General features: G+C 40.0%; 1 protein-coding gene across 1 annotated transcript in view; it reads left to right on the top strand.

Annotated features, from left to right (window-relative positions):
- The window catches only part of LOC143896793 (uncharacterized), a 202,120-nt gene that overhangs the window by 121,346 nt on the left and 61,383 nt on the right, over positions 1-19,391 (top strand). Inside the window, exon 3 of the mRNA XM_077404828.1 lies at positions 7,598-7,657. Coding sequence (XP_077260954.1) covers positions 7,598-7,657 — 60 coding nt within the window. The remainder of the gene's footprint in view (positions 1-7,597; positions 7,658-19,391) is intronic.

Here is a 19,391-nt window from a genome sequence, read left to right as displayed (position 1 = left end):
TGGAGGGAAAAGAATTGTCTGAAGATAAAGGAGGAGAAAATATTTATTTTGATCCCGGATAAAAGCGTTTTTTTTAAAGGCACTCTTTCGATAATACATATATGGCGTTCAACACGGTAGTGTCAAGTAGTTTCTGTCACGTCGAACGTGACGTCAGAGATCGACGCCAAAAAAAGGGCGCTCTCTGATTAATTTCCGTTTCTCGATCTTCCGCGCAAAACGCGTCCGGTTATTTTCGGACTCGACGAGGCGTGTTATACGCACTCGACGCATCATTGCCGTCCGCCGTACCATAGGATTTGCCTTCGTCATCAGAACTTTAACGAATTTACGGTTATTGAAATCGAAAATGCATTCTATGCACTTTAGACACTCGTAAACACTCGTAGGTTTCTTGAAAATTGTAAGCTTCGCGTTTATATCGGCGCGTATCTATTAATTCGATGAAAATTTCAGCATCGTCACTGTCCCTGCATTAAAGCTGTCGAGTAATGATGAATGGAGCGTTGGAAAAATCAATCAGATTAACGTGAAAAACTCATTCCCTAAGTAGAAGATACAGTGATTGCGCACAACTGCTTTCTTCCTGAGCGATCGGGGGGAGAGAGTTGGTAGATTAAGTTGACGTGAATGGAGGCGAATCGGTGAGCATGATGTTAAGATAAAATCTGATTCAGCTTCTTAATTTCCCTCCAATCTCATTCACGCATCTTCGCTACATCTCATTCTGCTCAGATAGGACGCGCGCGGTCGCTATACGATAATTGCCGCTTACGTGATTTTATCTCCCTCGGCACGGAAGAACTCGAGGTTCACCAACAAAAAAATAGTGTTTTATGCCGATTAATTTCCATTTCCTCCTCTCTCTCTCTCTCTCGCTCTCGCTCTCGCTCTCGCTCTTGCTCTTTCTCTTTCTCTATGGCATGCTCATTCGCGCGAACGCACGAGCATGTTTTTGAGTCCGCCGAGGCATATTATACCCGCGACGCATCGTCGTGCTCCGACGCCCCCGCCGCCATCATCCCCTTTCCATTCCTCGTCCCCCCCAAGCCACCCGTCGTCCCTCGTTCGCCGATCCCGAATTCGTTATAACCAGCCGAGAGCCACGCAACCGTAACTTCGCAGGATACGATGTACGCTACAGAGAGCTCGACTAAATCAAATTTACAAGCTGCTGAGTGTTTCCCTCCCTCCCTCCCTCCAACCCTCCTTCGCTTTTCCTCCTCCCCGTCTGCAGCCGCTTTTCTGTCGTCTCTCGCCCCCAGTCCGGCATCCTCGGTTTTCCGACGACTACGTGTTCCGGCTTATACTGGCGGCCCGAACCCCGAGAACCGCTATTTTCGTCAGAAGTCATTTAAAAGTTTTTCGTGCCGCCGTCTGCGCGCCGAAGTAGACTCTGAATTATTTATTCGGTGCCGGCTGCGCCCGGGCGTGCACGCGTCGCGTTCGTCGGGGGTTACAGTCATTATTTCTACGACCAATCGCATTATGTGCAACCGACGAGACGAGGCGTCGAAAACTTTTATGGGTATCCGATGGACGTCATAGAGCCACTTATTCCTTTACGTTAATCAGCTGAATATACGAACGGTTATTGCTATTGTATATTTCATCACATGGAAGTAACTTGAGAGAAAGTGTATTACTATATATTCTCTAAGATGTTCCCTCCGAACCACCAGAGCATTATCGAACAGTAATGTGATCGAACTAAGAGATTAGAATGAATTGGTTTGATGGTTATGAATTATCTAAAATATTATTTGAAATCAACAGGATTGAAACGGTTTATTAATGATAGAGATACAGAAACAGAAATATAAAAGATAAAAAATAAAATGAATATAAAGAAAGCACAATAAAATACGGTTTCAAAATAACTATGAGTATAATATTTATGCATTTGCAAGAAATTTACCTACTGCAATGATATTACAGATAATATTAATACATAATCAATTGATAATTTTACCGAATAATAATATCACCGGTGAGATAGATATAATTATTTACATATATCGATAGGAGGAAAGGACGAGTTATAACAATGATAATGCTGAATATGTGCTGAATTGTTGTAAATAGTGCTAAATTTCAATTGACAGATGGTTGTAATGCAAATAATTTATTAACTAAAAATATGATAATATAAAAATAATGAATCATCTTATAAATACCATCGATAAATACCATCTTTTAGATATTCATGTAAGTAGTATTATAATTTTATTTACTAAATTTTCTATCATTGCTATAAGCAAGATTATGTTACGTTAAATAATCGAATGATTTTATCTGTAAACAAATATTACTTATTGATAGAATTCATTATACGATACGCATTACACGAATTACTTGAGAATAATTACGTATCGTATTATTTTCAGTATTTGTGATTAAAATCATAATGAATTATCGCTCAGTTTCCGCTCAGTACATCATGAATCTCTGTTACACAAATTATTATACATATTTAGAACTTGTCCTGTCGCGCTATCTTCCTAATGCGATTAAATCTTTCGTTTATCAATCTTTCAATGATGAGTTAATCTTGCAGATGATCGAGTTAATCAGTATTTATGAAGCGGCATTTAATTCCTGAGTTCGAGATTATTTGAAGATTATTATGAATTATTGTAAGGTATAAGCAGCAGATTGCACGTAGGATTGTATATATAACTGTGTTGATTACATAATCGTCGAATAATAACCGATTATGAATATAGTAATCTCAAGTATATCGACAGTTCACAGACCGTTATCGGTATTCGCGGATAATCAATACTTTGTTGAAAATGTCATGATATATATTAATCAAAGAAATAAAAAGATTGATGGCAATATGTATTTTGCTAGATTAATATTGTTAATTATTATAGAATCGCATACTACCCTTACAAAAAAGTATTACTGACTAAATACTTAAAATCTCAGTGATTTAATATTGTCAATATTTATTTGGGAAATACTGAGAAATACTGGTAGTAATAAATATTATAGGTAGTGATTAATACTACACAGAACTACTGGTGCTTAGTATTGAATTACTCACCGATATTTCGATTTCCGATATTTACCCGGCATAAAAAAAAATTATTTTTTTTTCGAAATTTTATTGCTATTTTATAACTAAATTTGTTTCTTAAGATGCAGTCTATAATTATAAATATTTTCTCGTATTTAAAAAACACTTACCTTGGTGGGATCGAACTCGGGACCTCTGGATCGTGAGCCAACTGCCTTACGTGGTAGACTACTTCTTAATTTGATGTAAGTGTTATATATAGTCTACATGTGTCATAACCAGCACAAATATATAATTTTTCAAAAATCATCTTAGGAAACAAATTCAGTTTAAAAAGAGTAATAAAATTTTGAATTAGATATTAAAATGATATCTTTAGTACTATTTCAAAACTTGTACACTTTTATCACGACGAATTAGTACAGACCTTCATATATTATAAAATGTATTTGTGCCTTACTTTTATCTCTTTTCCTTAATATTATCAAGAATTACACCCATTATAATGTTTCTATACAAATTGTAGTACTGGTCAGTGATTAATTTCACATGGAATATTCAGTTCAGTACTTGAGTATTAATATTAAAATACTGGCCAGTGATTTATTACACATGGAATCCTTGGTTCAGTACTTCAGTACTAACATTGAAATACTCATCAGTAATTCAACACAAGTATTTATTACACAAGTATTTTTCACCTAGTATTAAATGCTTTCTCATCAGAAATTTAATACTAAGTATTCAATACTCGTCCTGTATTAAATACTACTTTCATAAATTACTGACCAGTAATAAAATACTATGCAATACTTGGATCACAGTGATTCAAGTACTAATAAATACTTAATTTTAGTATTATTAATACACAAAATAAGTATTTATTACTAACCAGCTAGTAATACTTTTTTGTAAGGGTAGTTAATTCGCTACGAGTATACGTTTAATGTGCTTAATCTTAATCGAAATAATTGATCAATTTTGACAAATGTGTCAATATGAATGAATTGACAATGTATTGAATAGCGTAAATTCGTACAATATATTGGCTAGCATAATCAAATAAACCGACAAAGTACAACGATCTGACGAATTATAATACTTATTAATGCTCGCAGCTCATGTATTATTTACTTAGTATATAGAAAAAAATCGATATCTTTCGACAGATATCGATGGAAAAATCAATAACGTTTCAAAATAAAATGAAAAATTTCTTCGGCATGTTATCGATAATATGAACGGATATTACATCACCGTCTCTAAGTAGAACGCGTGTAGCATGAGATCACGTTCGCGTTCTTTCTGATGGTTGTCCAAACGAGTAAACTTGGAAGCACGCATGCACGATTAGCATATAGCCGGATACACTATGAAGCGTATGCACGCGCATGCATATGCATCGCATATAGACCGGAATTAGCTTGAAATGTTTAATTGAACGAGCATCATCGACGTGCAAGTCTGTTCGCCGTCGTCGATTGATGTATCGCGTATACATGGCGCTTACCAAATCGGCGCTCACCTTAATAAAATTGGCAAGCAGCCGGGAGCAAGAGCGGCCGGTCACGTATTTTTACGGTGATAATCCAATTTACATTCGATAATGTAAATTAAAAAGCAGTGAATATAATTAACATTATACATATTTTATTTCCAATTATAGTCAATCAATCGATCAGTCGCCCTATACTAATTTTTTCACACGAAACGTGAAAATGAGAGGCATTAAACATTGGCCAGCAATATAAGTTATTCGAAAACATGAATTCGTTTTATTTGTTAATATACAATTTCTTTCTTATATGCAACGTCGCAAAGGGAATTTATATTGTACGAATTCCGTACGCGTATAGACGTGGATCGACGTGCGTGAGGATGAACGATGGGAAGAACGGAGAGGGAGGAAGCAAAAATACCTGGTTCATGATAAATGCCCCGACACCCATCACGGCGCAACGACATCATGGCGCGTCCCTCAAAACTGAGCTACAATGCGGCCTCTCGTAACCATTATGCTAAAATGCAATCTCCTGATAACCGCAGCCGCGCCATCGCGGAGCTTAATCTCACCTATCTGTACAGCCGTCGGGGAACGGAAACAAAATGGGAATGAGAGACCGGTTCCGCCTGGCCGGATGATTCGGGATAAAGAGGGCGGCATTGGGGATGCAGAAGGGATGGTGGAGAGAGACAGAGATTGAGAGAGAGAGAGAGAGAGAGAGAGAGAGAGAGAGAAAAAGCGCGAGAGGACAATGGTGGCCGAGACTGGAGATACGAAAAGAAATAAATTCCGCAATCGATAAGCGTCCGGTTAAACGTCAAAGCGCGCCGGTGTGGGTAGACGAGGCACTTTCGATCCTTGACAAAAAACACAATCGCCGATATCCAGGGGATATAGAGCACGCGCGCTTGCTTTGCCTCCCTTTTTCCGGCTGGCCCGCATCTTTTTTTCTTTCCTGGCGGAAAGTCGAGTCGATGTCGGAATATACGTTGTAATGCTCGCGATCTCTTTAGATTCGTTCTCTTTTCCTCTTCCTCGTCTCTCTCATTTCCTTTTTCCTTTTTTTCTAGAGAAGCTCCGCAATTTTACTATATATTGCTGATAGAGATATCCGGCCAAAAATTATTTCCGACTGCTTGAAGGATTGCAAATCTTCCAAATGAGATATTGAGTGCTACGTAGTGAATGATTTTCTAAGTTATTAACATTAACATAAAATTTTACACAGGTTTTGCTGTTTCTGTCTTCATTTTATAAGTGTGAACAAAACAGAATTTATAGATACAGCATAAACACAATTTGCTTTTCTATTTCATATTTATATGTACCATTTCAAATTTACATTCATAGAGGTTCAAATTTCGTTGAAAGAGTTCGCTCCGTACGTATGGTTTATTTAAAAGTAGTGCAAGTCAAATATCGAAACGAAATGATTTCATCCTATTTTACACAGCGAACATAAATGCATTCATGAACGACACATGAATGTTGAATGTTGAATGTCGAATGTCGATATCACTGTATTATGTTCCATTGATGTGAGAAGTATGACCCATTTACAGAGACAAACGAATTGAATCAAACTCAATTATAATTTAAGATAATATATATTTATTATGATAAATTGCAGTTTTCTCAAAATTCAAAAGTTATTCGCCGTGACTCTCTTACGTGCGAGAGCCATTTATTTTGAAGATGTACGACCGAACAGGAATATTCACGACTCCACTCTGTTCTGTTCCGAAATAAACAGCTCATATATTGACCTCGTTTTCCGTCATGACGTAATAATTCGCTTAGTTATCGACAGCCATTGCCACGACTTAGTCAGTGGAGGAAAGAAGTATTCCCCGAGAGTGCCGGCAGCGAAATCGTTCGGCGTTTAGCTCTCTTCCGCGGAGCGTTCGGAAAGTTTAGATACCTCTTCGGGATCCTTTTCCAGGCGAGCGAATAAGCAGGCATTAAAGGCTTAGACCAGAGATCGAATTGGAAGTACCTACGTAGCGTTCCTGCGCCTTTCCTTTCCACCCTCTTCTTCCTGCAATTTCTTTCTGTATCTATATCTCTGTCTTTGTGCGTGTGTGTGTGTATATATATATATATATATCGTGTGCGCGCACGCTCTCGCTCACTCCGCTTCTTGTTCGCCATCGTTCTATAACGAGGACCAAGTATGATCGCACTGGGATAGGTTGAGTATCGAGAATCGCCGAGATCCTTGAGCCGGTTCGCAAGACATACCGGAAGCGGAGGATCATCGTGCGATCGCATTCAAGTCAGCGAGATACTCGCCGTGACCAGATCAAACCAGATCAGGTCAAGCCGGATCAGTTCGTGAAGTTTACATTTTACTACCGGCTTTACTTGTTTTTTTTTTTTTTCAAGCCGTGAATAATAGATAATCGTAATGCGGTGATTCCGCGTGACAGCCGGAATTATATTCATAACAGATCGGGAGGAACGGCGCTTTTGCTTTCCCTTCTGCGCGATACGGTTTAGAACATGTCCGTTTCCTGTCCAGCACTTGGCGCGTGCACACATACACATACGAGAACAATGGTGCGCTTTCACGTGCAAGTGCACGCCTGAATAAGTATATACGACTATAATCTATGATTGTGTATTTACGCAGCTATAGACTGGCATTATTCTCATTCTGGTATTAGACGAACATTTTATTATTCCATTACCACCGGTTGTAATTATGACATACCGTTAATGAAGAGCGTTATAACAAATTTCATTAGTAATTGATGAATTGATATAGGTACATATGTAAATAACTGATAATTAGAGACGGTGAAATATTCTATGTAGGAATTAACTTTGTAACGTACGAAACATAAAAATTGTATATAAACGTAGCGTATAATATGTATTGTCATACGTTTAATATGTAATGTACGTTTGCCATTGTTATGTTGGAAACATTTCAATTTGACGCCTGAAAGCACGAATCTGTAATTTTACATTTTAATGTGCGTTACGCTCTGTCGTCTATGATAATTTCAACATTTTTGACTACTATTTTTTGGGATTGATGTGGACTTTGTCTTTTTTTTTTCCAGCGTCACCGAATCATCGCGAAGCAGTCCAAGCTGAATTTCAACGTTTCCAGGGCGCGTTCGGTGAGTCGACATTTATTTCGTATAATTAATACGCCTATTAATTTTGCGCACGCAGTTTGTAAAATGTGTAGTAAATTCCGGTAATATCGTATTTTATAGTCGATAATCTTTGTCAAAAATTAAAATAGTTTTACCTTCACTGAAATTTTATTGGACCGAAATTATATGGAATTTTATTTTCGTGCGGCATATAAAAATTTTAATATTTCATATCTAAAGATTCGAGCTTAAAGTAAGGGAGCATCTGTTTGTTTTTTTACCGCAATATAATTCAGAGAGTATTCGTGCTTTCGTGCACACACAAGAGATTATTTCTCTTTTCCGTGAGAGAGATATTGTCCTGTTCGCCAAGCACCTCGTCTGCAACGATCCTGTTGTCCGATGCGTTCGAAAACCTCTCTCCGTGATTACCTTCCGCGGTGTCCCTTTTCCACTGGATAAAGAAACGGGCTTAAAATCGGAGCCGAGCTTAAAATCGCTCTGCAGCGCGAGCACCGCCGACCTACAAGCTCGTTCTGTCGTGACAGGAAGTAGCGAGAACGTATAGGAATGGCTGAGGTTAAGTATCGAGAATCGTCAAGCTACTCGACCGATTTCGTTCCGAAGATGAAAGCGATACTCTTAATGAAGTACCATTGTCTGATTTTGTCCAAGTTTCGTCCGGTGACGTTTCTCCTCCCTCGGCTCAACCGAGCCGAGGCAGTCGCTGTTTTATCGTTCGGGATTTCGGGTTCGACCGGCCACCGCTTACAAGGTGATTCGCGAAACGAGGGAATTGCTCGAACCTTCGGCGTAATTAATGACTTCATCAGTTCGCCCCGCCGACTAATTAATTTTCCGTCTCCCGGAGACATGTCGCGCTCTTCCGCGAAAACTTTCCCCCCGGCTTTTCTAATACGGGGATTCGAATATTAATCGACCGGGCGTGAGAAAAAAAAATGGACTTGTTGCCGAGGGCAATGATTGAAATTCTGGTTTTATGGCAAATATCTTGTCTATGATGGCAAAGATTTTGTTACGTATGTTACAAGCGAATTTTGATGAGATCCGAAAGATATATACGTACTGTAAATAACTTCAAAATAAATAAAGAATACGTGCTACTACCATATGTCTACAATATAATGCACATGTAAAGTTTTATCCTGATCTTGCTTCAAGTTCTTTGCGATAATATAAAATCAGCTTTCTTGGGAAAAATTTTAGCTTTGTAGCAACACATCTTAATATCAAACATCTTAATGTAAACAAGTATACGCCTTGCAAGGAAATGTATTTAGAATGAGATTTCATGTATTTATATAGCAAAGTATTCAAAAGCTCCTTGAATTAGGCGAGATAAGTCAATCGTTTGATAACGCTTTGCGAGAAAAGCATGATCCGTAGTATGGTCGAATCGCAAAATTATTAATTAGTTAGCAATTCTATATAAAACGAGAATGCCAGCACATGTTGGGTCACGCTCACGTAAGAGGCGATAATTTGCGAGATTCATTAGCACGTTCTGAATCCAATTTAAAATATCTCTCTCTCTCTCTCTCTCTCTCTCTCTCTCTCTCGCAGTTTCACCGAATTTCCCGACGCTGAGTTTCCCGCATATGTATTATTATGCATTATGCATATGTTTCCGGTCGCGCTTCAATGCACGTCCTGACGACTGTGATTCAAAGATACATATCTCAGATATGTATGTATATGTCTCATCAGAACTGCGAATATCAAAACCAGAGGAGAACATTGCGCATTTCTTGAAATATCGATATTTTGTAGTTACGAATTATTACGTATAAGCTTCAACGCGTTCAACGACATAGTTAGTGTTCTTGAATCAATGTTAAGTTTGTTCTCTTCTAACACAGAAGTTTTTATTTTTTCTCTTTCTTTCTAAGATATATTTAACATTGAAAATTACAGTGTGGAAATTAGTTTACAGTAAAATTATCGAAAAAATTTGAGGAAAAGTATGCTGATGATCAATATACGCTTCGAACATTAATCGAAGCTTCGCTAAAATTCGGTCACCTTCGAAGAATCATCGCTCCTCTACGCGTTGATCCCCAAATTTATCATCGTCCCGTCGAGATGACACGTTGATACTTTTTAAATATTCTGAAGGAAAAATCGCGGCGGGCATTAAAAGGAGATCTCCCCAACTTTCCTGGAATGAGAGATGGGCGTCGAGAATGACTCGACAAAGCGGAAAAGGGGATCGGCGAGAGGAAAAGGGAGGTAGATGAGTTAGTTGAGAAGGTTACGGTAATCCAACGAGCTCATCGTGTAATTTCCCATAAGGCGGCCGGGCGGCGCGGAGCAGGCTTGTATCTCGCTTTTGTCGAAACTTTCGGCAAAGTATATTTCGCCACCCCGGTATCTACGTTGATCCGCCTTTCACCAGCGTTTCACATCGTTTGCACCCTCTCGAGTCTGTTTGCAGTTCCACTTTTCGTTTCAACTGATTTGATTTTTATTTTTGTATTTGTAATTTGTTCGCGTTTTTCCTCGCTTAGATTTCAATTCATATTTTATTATCATTATTATTAATTTATTTGCTAATATTTCTTTTCTCATTTCATTTGTCTCGTGTCGAGGCGCGGGCGTCGGACGACGCAATTTCGCGCGCGTGTCATAAAGCTTAATTAGGCTAATGGATATCCGTAATTGATGCAACGAGACTGGCCCACTCGAGTGTTGAATAACGTCCGTCTCGTGAATTTTTCGGTCGTGCGCTTGGCGGATCTTAGGATGCATTATTCAAAATTTATCTTGTCTCGCGAGTTACGAAGTTCCATACTACGCGTACGGTATATAATGTGAAAACAGGCAACTTCTATCGCGAATTGAGCCTGAAAACTAATATGAAAATCTGATGGAATGTCAAAAGCGCGCTGATCTCGACATTTTTTTAATCCCCTTCGATCTATCGCAAAATTACAAGTAATATAATTTAGACTATTCATTAATCTTCTTGCAATTCTCTGTATGATACAAAATATAAGAAATGGAGAGCTCTTACGCGATAATTCTCATAAATTCCAGTAAAAGAAATATAGGAGAAAATTGTGTGGTCTCAAAAATTATCGCGACAAGAGTGATATTGAGATTAACGAGACCATATATAGACGAGACGAAATAGAAACAGAAACTCGAACGTTCGGGCGATACTTCTACGTCAATTGTCGCATTAATAACAGGCGAGAGATAACGTTGCGGCGCGTTCCACGTTTCTCATCTCTTTATACGACAGCGAGCACGGGCGCGTAAAAATTGCGACGCATTTCTCTGTGCCACGGGCCGCGCGTGAACGCGCGGTCTGAAATATTAAACCGCGCTAAAAGCCTAAAGTTAAACATCGCGCCCGATTAATTACGAAAACATGACCGCGGGCGTGCTGGAAGTGCCAAGCCGTGCCCGCGCGCTTCTCGGTATCTCGGTGCGTATTTTTCGCGCGGAGTTTACCTTCCGTTTCCGACATATCGCGTCGGCGAAGGTCGGCGACGGAAGGACGCGGCGGGCGAGAGGATAGGATAGGACAGGAGACAGGACAGGACGGGACAGAGGACACGGGACAGCAGCGGTGTATTCGGTTTCGCGAAATGCAACGGAGGTGCATTAAAGCGCGCTGTGCTCCTTTGGCCAGGAATATAATAGAATTTCCTGGAGAGGAGAGAAGCCGTGGAGAAGATTAGAACTGGCCGTTAGCCTGAGAGACCCAGAGATGGAGCAGAGGTGCTCTCGTCTTTTATCCTGATTAGAGCCGTTCAATTAGGGCCGTCTTTGGTCGAATATTGATTCGAGCAAAATATTATCACGTCATCTCGAAGACGATATTGACACTATTAAGACTTTTTGTGACTTTTAAAAGTTTAAATTTACATTAAGTATCGCAGAAATATCAGCAAATTACTTCTTTTATCGAAAAAACGTTTTCGTCTTAATTAGACATTTTTGGCAAGAATGTGAGAGTATATTTCAAGTATAAAGTATATTAAATATTAAGAGAATATTTTTAATTTTGCGTTTTTGTACATAATAATAATACGTCGAACGCCTCCGGTGATTAAGTAGTTAACACGCAAACTCTGTACTAATCTCTCTAGCCTAATAACTTGATATCTAACAACTTTATCGAAAGTACTAGAATCCGGCGCTCATAGTCGGCAGCGAGTCCGCGGGCGGAATATACCGCGGTATTGAACGTGAAAGGGCGCGCTCGGCTACATTTACAGTATTTACACGGTACACGCAATGGGATGTTTCGTCGGGCGCGATAAAAAGCGTCGCAGAGATAGATATACGCTAATGTCGCCGCTCGCGAGTAGAGAAATATAATGGAATCTATGACGCGTAAGTGCGTCTTACGGGGCTGCGAGCCGCGGGAGAGATAAGCTGCACCACCGCCGCCGCCGCGCCGCCGCTGTCGTCGTCTTTCGTATGCAACGAATGGGCTAAGTCACTCTCGGCAGTCTCGGCGGCACTCGCGAAATCGATAACGAGCCTCGCCCGCCGCCGCTGCCGTCACGCCGAGGAGACAGTCGACCGACGGGCGAGAAACCGCGTCGTCGAGGTTCCCCGATGTGGAATTAAGCCTTCCGATATTATAACTTCCGCCTCACGAAGTGCGAAGGAGGAGGAGAGGCAGGTTCTCGAATAATCGACAGTCTCGTTCGCGAATGTGTGTCATTAAAACGAGAGCAGCTCTTTCGCGACATTCTGTATAAACGCGATAATGGTAATGAGAGCGTAAAATATTTATCTGGATATATATAGAGATAGATATGGAGAAGAGATAGATATGTATGAAGGATAAAAAAAGAAATAAAAATCTTTTGCAAATGTTCGTTAACGATATAATGATAATCAGAAATACGCGTACTTAGTTCAGCGAAGAAACTGTAACGAAGGTATAGCGTAATTATAGAACTATATCTATATGCAGGAGCGAGACCACAACTGCGCTTCATATAGGTAGACAATGAGGATATTATCTCGTGTCTTGGGACAGGAAGTTCCCATTAAATGCAACGTAATAGACAAAACAGTTCTTAAGAATCCTTATCTTCTCCCGTAGCCCGCCATTGCGAGTGCGGCAAGCATTTGCGGAATTTATTTTTAATCGGATTGCCGTGACGGAGAGAGAATAAAAAGATTCTTCCGTTGGCCACTTCCCTTCTTTCTGTCGTTATTCCTAAAACGCTCGAAAATTCTCTGATGGGGCTACCTTTCTATCTGTGCGGCTACCTTTCTACCCGATGGAGAGGATGAAGGGAGAGGGGGTGTAATACCCTACCAAAGTTTTCCAACATTGTTTATCGCGGTTGCCGCGAGAGAATAATCGATTAAGGGGGCGCCCCCGATTTCCTCGCTCTCTTTTTCCTCCCCCCCCCCCCTTCCCCCTCCGGAAACTTTCGTCCTTCCGGCTAACGCCAAATTACTGGTTTCGCCCGGGCCGCATCTGAATGGAGGCTGACAGCACTTCGCAGCTAACGTGCACTCAACTACTTAATAATGTAACAGTCAGCCAACCACTATGCGCCCATTATGTTTCCATGCACGTTGCACAAGAACCCAGAGGTAATAGCTTGCCGGTGGTTGTAATATAGGATTCGCATCCTGTATCGCGTTGCGTCGCTGTGTTTGTGCACGGCACCGCGTCGAGAGAGAGAGAGAGAGAGAGAGAGAGAGAGAGAGAGAGGGGGGAGGCAGAAAGATAGAGAGAAAGAGAAGGAAATTTATTATGTTCTGGGGATAAATCCTCTAAGAATAAAAAGCAAAGCACAACTGCTGTACATAGAAGTGAGTCGGCAGTTATAAGGTAATAATAGAGAATACAATGTATCTACATAACAAATAAACATGTCGGAACAAGAAGATATAAATTACAGTTATGATAATAACTATAAAGATTAAATGTATGCGTGTCAAAGAAACCTTCTATAAATTTAGAAAATTTTATATACACGTATAGTCTTACAATTAGTTAGTAATCTAATCGGAATATGTTACACTTATTTTTTTTATCGATTTACATCATGTTCTTTGAATGATCTTTTTATGGTTACAATTAGTGTGGAATTATGAAGAGGTATAACGATAAAATATATTTAGGAAAAAGTATACCTAGCTATTTAAAAAAAATACTACCTAACATAAATTATGCATTGGTCTTTTATCAAACTGATGATGACAAATATATATTAGGTAGTCTGGTTGGAGCAGCTTCATTTTCTTCTGAAGGGACAAAAAAGTCTTTGAGGAACAAAAAATCCTTTCTTAGGCATTTTCTTACATCTCTCTTACGTACTTCTTTTTTTTTTGTACCGTCTTTTTTATCCGCAAATAAGTCAAGGACACGATGTTTTGTTCGTTTTTTTTTCTATTTTTTTCCGTTAAATAATGCGTCACGATTCTGCAGTTAGGACTGGCACGGCATACTTATTCTTCAACATGCTTTATCGGGATCTCCCGCTTTTATTTTTTTTTCTTGAAAGGTGTACGTGACGTTTCGCGTCAGTCAGTTCTCCTTTGATATCACTGTTTCAAGATCCCCATAAGAGTTTTAATCCGGAAAACACACGGTATGTTACCTAACGGTGCTTTAAATCTTGTTTAAAAACTTTAGATATAAACGTGACATCCTGGAGAAAACACGATAGCGAGTTTACAAACGTTGTTTGGGATTTAATCAGTGTGGTTTCTCCCCGTAAAAAATTTAATCCTTATAGTTTTATGTATCGCCCTCGGCTTTTCGTAGATTAGTAAATCCCCATATAACGCGTTTTCAATCTTTAATTCTGATTCGATAAGGGTCGGAGAATTAGAACGCGAGAAGTTCAGCTCATCAATAATGCAAGAAGAAGCTAACATTCTACGTGCCTCTACCTTAAGTTGTACCTTAATTACGTGCATTCATGGCTACACAAAGGAGTCCAAGGCTGTGCGAATATGCATGATTGGAAACACAATTGAAAAGTAGAATAAGACTCTAGATATCGCCGTCTGAACACGCTATTCATCCTGATTCCGCGCAGACTTTGACGTGTCGGCGCATCTATTTTTTAGCGTGTATCTTTTCGCTCGGATTGAGACATCACGATATATATGTATATACATAAATGCAGGTAGTAGTTAAACCGCGGACGATTTTACTATTAGATGACCATGCATAGGCCACCCAAGCATCACCGCCTTCTCCATTAATGACTAATCCTTTATTGAACGTACATATAGAGTTATCTTAGGTGCATACTCCTAGATATACTGCGTTAGAATTCTGATAAAGTTAATATTTGAAAGCGAAAATAACTTCGAGAGATGAACTATAAAGCTCTATGCTTAAATAAGTTGAAGTGCATTTTATCTTAAGGAAAATTTATTCTGTAATATGATCACCAAGAAATTTAATACCGATGAAGATTACAAATTGGACAGATGACGACTTTGTTCAAGGAAAGTCGATTATTGTCGCAGCCGTGACAAAGTTTCATATTAAATAAGCGAGATCAATGAAGCCATAGGGCATTATAGAGCTATTATTCGTGATATTTCAATAGAGAGTACACTCGTGATATCTCGAGATTGCGCGTCGATCGTCGCGAAGCTTATAAATGTAGTTTGTAAGCTTATAAAAATAGGTAGGGTATACAAACGTCAAAAATTGCCATTTATACGGTGAACGGAAGCGATTGCTGTGTCGCTAATCACTCATGGTTAACCGGAAACTGGTCTTGAAAAAAAAAATCACGTCGTATTTGGTATCGCGTGCGGAAATTGGACGCTTTATCGCGCACAATAAAAATTCGGCGATAAATATTACGCATGGCACGCCCGACGTATACGCTCGATATTCGTACGCCTGCTGCGAGAATAGCGGATACGTGGCTTCAACAAGCCACTACATGTTTTCGGCGATAAACTTTATAGCTGAAATAATAAAATTCTCGACGATATTGGCGAAATGGCGCGAAGCGGGGCGTGTGCCGCGAGGAGATTGTCCTCGCGAGAGGAACGACGCGCGATTTAAACGCATTCTTCTCGCGAGGGGATAAACGGGGATTTTCGATAATTCGTCGATGACTTATATCCAGACGGAACATTTTACGAAGCGCATTACGCGACGTAGCGGACGACTAGAAGCGGGATAATCTCGATTATTGAGGCGGCGTTTCGCTGGAAATTACGGCGATCTCGCAATTTGTCGTCGTGGATTTCGATCGTTAGTGAAGGAACTTGCGAATATAATTCGATTCTCTTAATATACAATTAATATTTTAAGAGAAATGATATGATTAAATTAGCCTATACATGTAAAACCTGATCAAGTTAATCCATCTACTTAAGGATTAATTTTGTCGAATTAAAGGACTTAGAGAATATGATTATCCCTAGGTCCGTCTGTCATCGGATGATAGGAGCTTTTATGACGAATATATACTAATTAAATATTTAAACAAACAACTATTTAAAAATTAATTCGTGTAAATCCGGAATACCTTGAAATTATCCCCAAAATCTTCTCTATTTCAATTACTATTGCGAGTTTTGATTGAATTAACGAAAGAGATTAGTTAAGATTAAAGTTCCTTTTATTTACTTTTTAACATGTTTGAGGATTAACTAAAAATGGAACAATTTTACTTGGTCTGGAAATCCCATCTTCTCTATTCGGAATTGTGATTTAACAACCTGCCGAAAATTTCGATCACGTTTTAAAGAAAAAGGCATGCTTTTGTGAAAACAATTGGGGCAGAAAGTTCCTCTGCATTTAGCTTTATTCAAATAATCCAATTTTTCATTAGCATTTTTTTTCCTGCTTTAGAGACACACGAGTCATAATCGGGTCAGCCATAATCGGGTCGACCGGGCTGCCGGTAAATTTCGCGTTTCAAAATTACGCGAATCCGAGTAATGAGCTGCTTTTTTTTCTCCGACGAACAGCGGCGGTAAAACGGTGCACTCGTTTAAGCGCGATACTTGAAATTTATCACTCGGCGATTCTTGCACAGATAAATGGACGGTAAATCGTAGGTATCGCGCCGCGGTTCGCGCGCGACACGAACGCGTCCCTCTTTCGCCGTCGCCCGATATCGCGAATTGGTTCGCCCGTACCGAAACTCTTTTTTATACGTGCGAAAAAAAAGCATTAGAGAACTCTCCGGTTCGCGATGAACGGTCGGTGAGCGGCGTGGTAAGGGCGGGGCAGAGAAGGGGGCGGAAAATGAAGCACGTGTGAACGCTATGCGCGGCATAAAATTCGGGGCTCCCCCCGTATGGCGTATATGTAAATTGCGTGCAACGCGCGACGCGCATGAATTTAACTGCCGCCGCATGTAAATTCAGCGCCGGTGCATGTAAATTTTATTGCAATCAGCTATTGTAAACAGGATTACCACACAGACGCGACGTCGAAACTGGAGAGCGAGCCGGCCAGTCGATGGAATCCTACGAATATTTCGAATTCAGGAACATGCGGCCACCGATAGGCCCGATGGGGGGGAGGATGCTTACGATACTTTTGCTGCTGTCGAGGCTGGGCATCGGCATTTGTATCGAATAGAAATATCTTTGTATTTTGTCGGAGATGAGAAACGCATAAATCTTATGAACCTACTTAATTCTGGAATATTCTATATATATTTATATATAATACGCGTCGTCTTAATTGATTTTTATTAAATCACAAGCTATATGCGCCATTATAGACTAATGAACATTGGCGAAGAGAAATATGGGGTAATATAGTCGTTGTGGTATTTGAGATGGAACGAGGTAAATATTATCGACATCTCATCAAATTTAAGCTACCCTAAGGCCACACGATCCAGAGTGTAACTTGAGTAAATCTTTCTGTGTCGGGCGTTGTCTTTCTCATTTCTCGCGTCGGTCGTGCAAGAGGCGTGTGGAAATAAGAGAGGGGTGGCTTTTAATTTCGAGTAGTTACGTTGCTAAATTCAGTTGCTGGCGGTTTGCAGATTGTCCGCGCAAATATTTGCGCGCCGCGCACGTCGAACATTTTATCGGCGCTGATATTAAATTGCGAATATTAATTAGAAGAGAGAGAGAGAGAGAGGGGGGGGAGAGAGAAATATTAAAACAGAAGACGAAACGAAAACGAAGATTGTAGATATATTAAAATATTTTTTATAATATCCTGCGTGTGCAGTATGTTATGCAATTTTCAGTGTTTCTTATTTTTTCGAAGTATAAAAAAATTCCAATTTTCCATAAATGAACATCTCGATAATGATACAGGTATGAGATCTAATTGGTTTAAATCTTCATCAGTATTTGTAGATGTGCTCATTTTTATCTATAAAATTGTTGCGTCCCACGCCGTTAATTATGTTCATGTTCGATTAATAGCAATCTGTTAATAGCAATTATAATCCACAATTACGCACACGAAATCATTCGAGCTCAAAGCTTGAGATCTCTCGGAGCTCGCGGCGTCGACCTTTGGCTCCCATCGCGCCTCGGCTTCGGTAAAATCGCTAAAATCTTTCGCTTTTGATTCTCATTCGCCGCCGTCACCAATACCGTTATACGTGTCTCCAAGCATCGGCGTTCAAAGCGCGCAATGAGCAAGCGAGGCATGTAATCGACTATCTACTGGCAAATCCTGCGGCGAATGCAGTATCGCGGGCTCTCTCTCTCTCTCTCTCTCTCTCTCTCTCTCTCTCTCTCTCTCTCTCTCTCTCTCTCTCTCTCTTTCTCTCTCACACCATCTATATGTATCTATCTATCTATCTACCTCACTTCATCTCTTTCTCTGTCCGTTAGCAGTGTCGCCGAATTTCGGCTCCGTATTTACCGAACTATGCGTTATAGCCGACCGAGCGAGATTCGTTCTCGCCGTTGGCGTATCAGTCACCGCGTCTCCGTATATACATATCCGGCGGCGTAAAACCCATTAAAATTCACGGCCCGCTGGGACAAAGGAAGCGAAGGAAAGGAATGTGGATTTATTAAGTTCTGCTGATGAATATAATGCATCGCACCTCGATATTCGGCCACATTTTGTCACGGGTCTCATCACGATTAGCAAGCGGTCGCTTTGATTTAAGACAGCATTTATCAAACACGAAAGGAACTTGCGCTAGTATACTCAAGAAGAAATATACATACACATTTATTTGTACTAATTACATATTTATGTGTATGTGTATGCATATATATGTATATCTGTATATGTGCTATTAATGTAAGAATCTTTGATACAAAATAAATCTTTAGAAGCATTTAAAGGAAGACAGTCAGAGATTTGAACCTTTATACAGTTCCATACCATTTACCGTAATACAATTGCCTCGGTCTCGCAAATCCAATTACGCGAATTCGCGATACAGAGGCAAGATGGGGAAACGTGAAAACCGATTGTGACGCCCGGATCGACTAACTTTCCAGCATGATTGGCCAGGTGTAAGATCGAATCTCGGTCCCGAGAGAGATCGCGCGTCGCACAAATGCAGGGACGGCCGTTTCATAATGGAAGAACGATGAGGAACCAGTCGTCGTTATATACGTTTACACGTCGACCGACATGCGGCGATATGGGACCAATTCTGAAGGAGAATTCCTCGGCGATAAAGAGGATTTAGATCGATTTAAGATTCCAATTTCCGGGTTTTCTTGCGAAGTGGACCCTTCCCTGCTCCGTAACCCCCTCGAATACGACGAAGTCGGGAAGCGCTACGGGCATATCGCGTTGAAAAGGGTAAAACACAGTGTTTCTCAAGTT

This window comes from Temnothorax americanus, unplaced genomic scaffold (genome assembly GCF_048541705.1).
Source record: "Temnothorax americanus isolate GAGA-0224 unplaced genomic scaffold, ASM4854170v1 Scaffold2, whole genome shotgun sequence".
Taxonomy (NCBI): domain Eukaryota; kingdom Metazoa; phylum Arthropoda; class Insecta; order Hymenoptera; family Formicidae; genus Temnothorax; species Temnothorax americanus.
The sequence above is the reverse complement of the archived record's forward strand: the minus strand, read 5'-3'. Positions and strand labels throughout refer to the sequence as shown.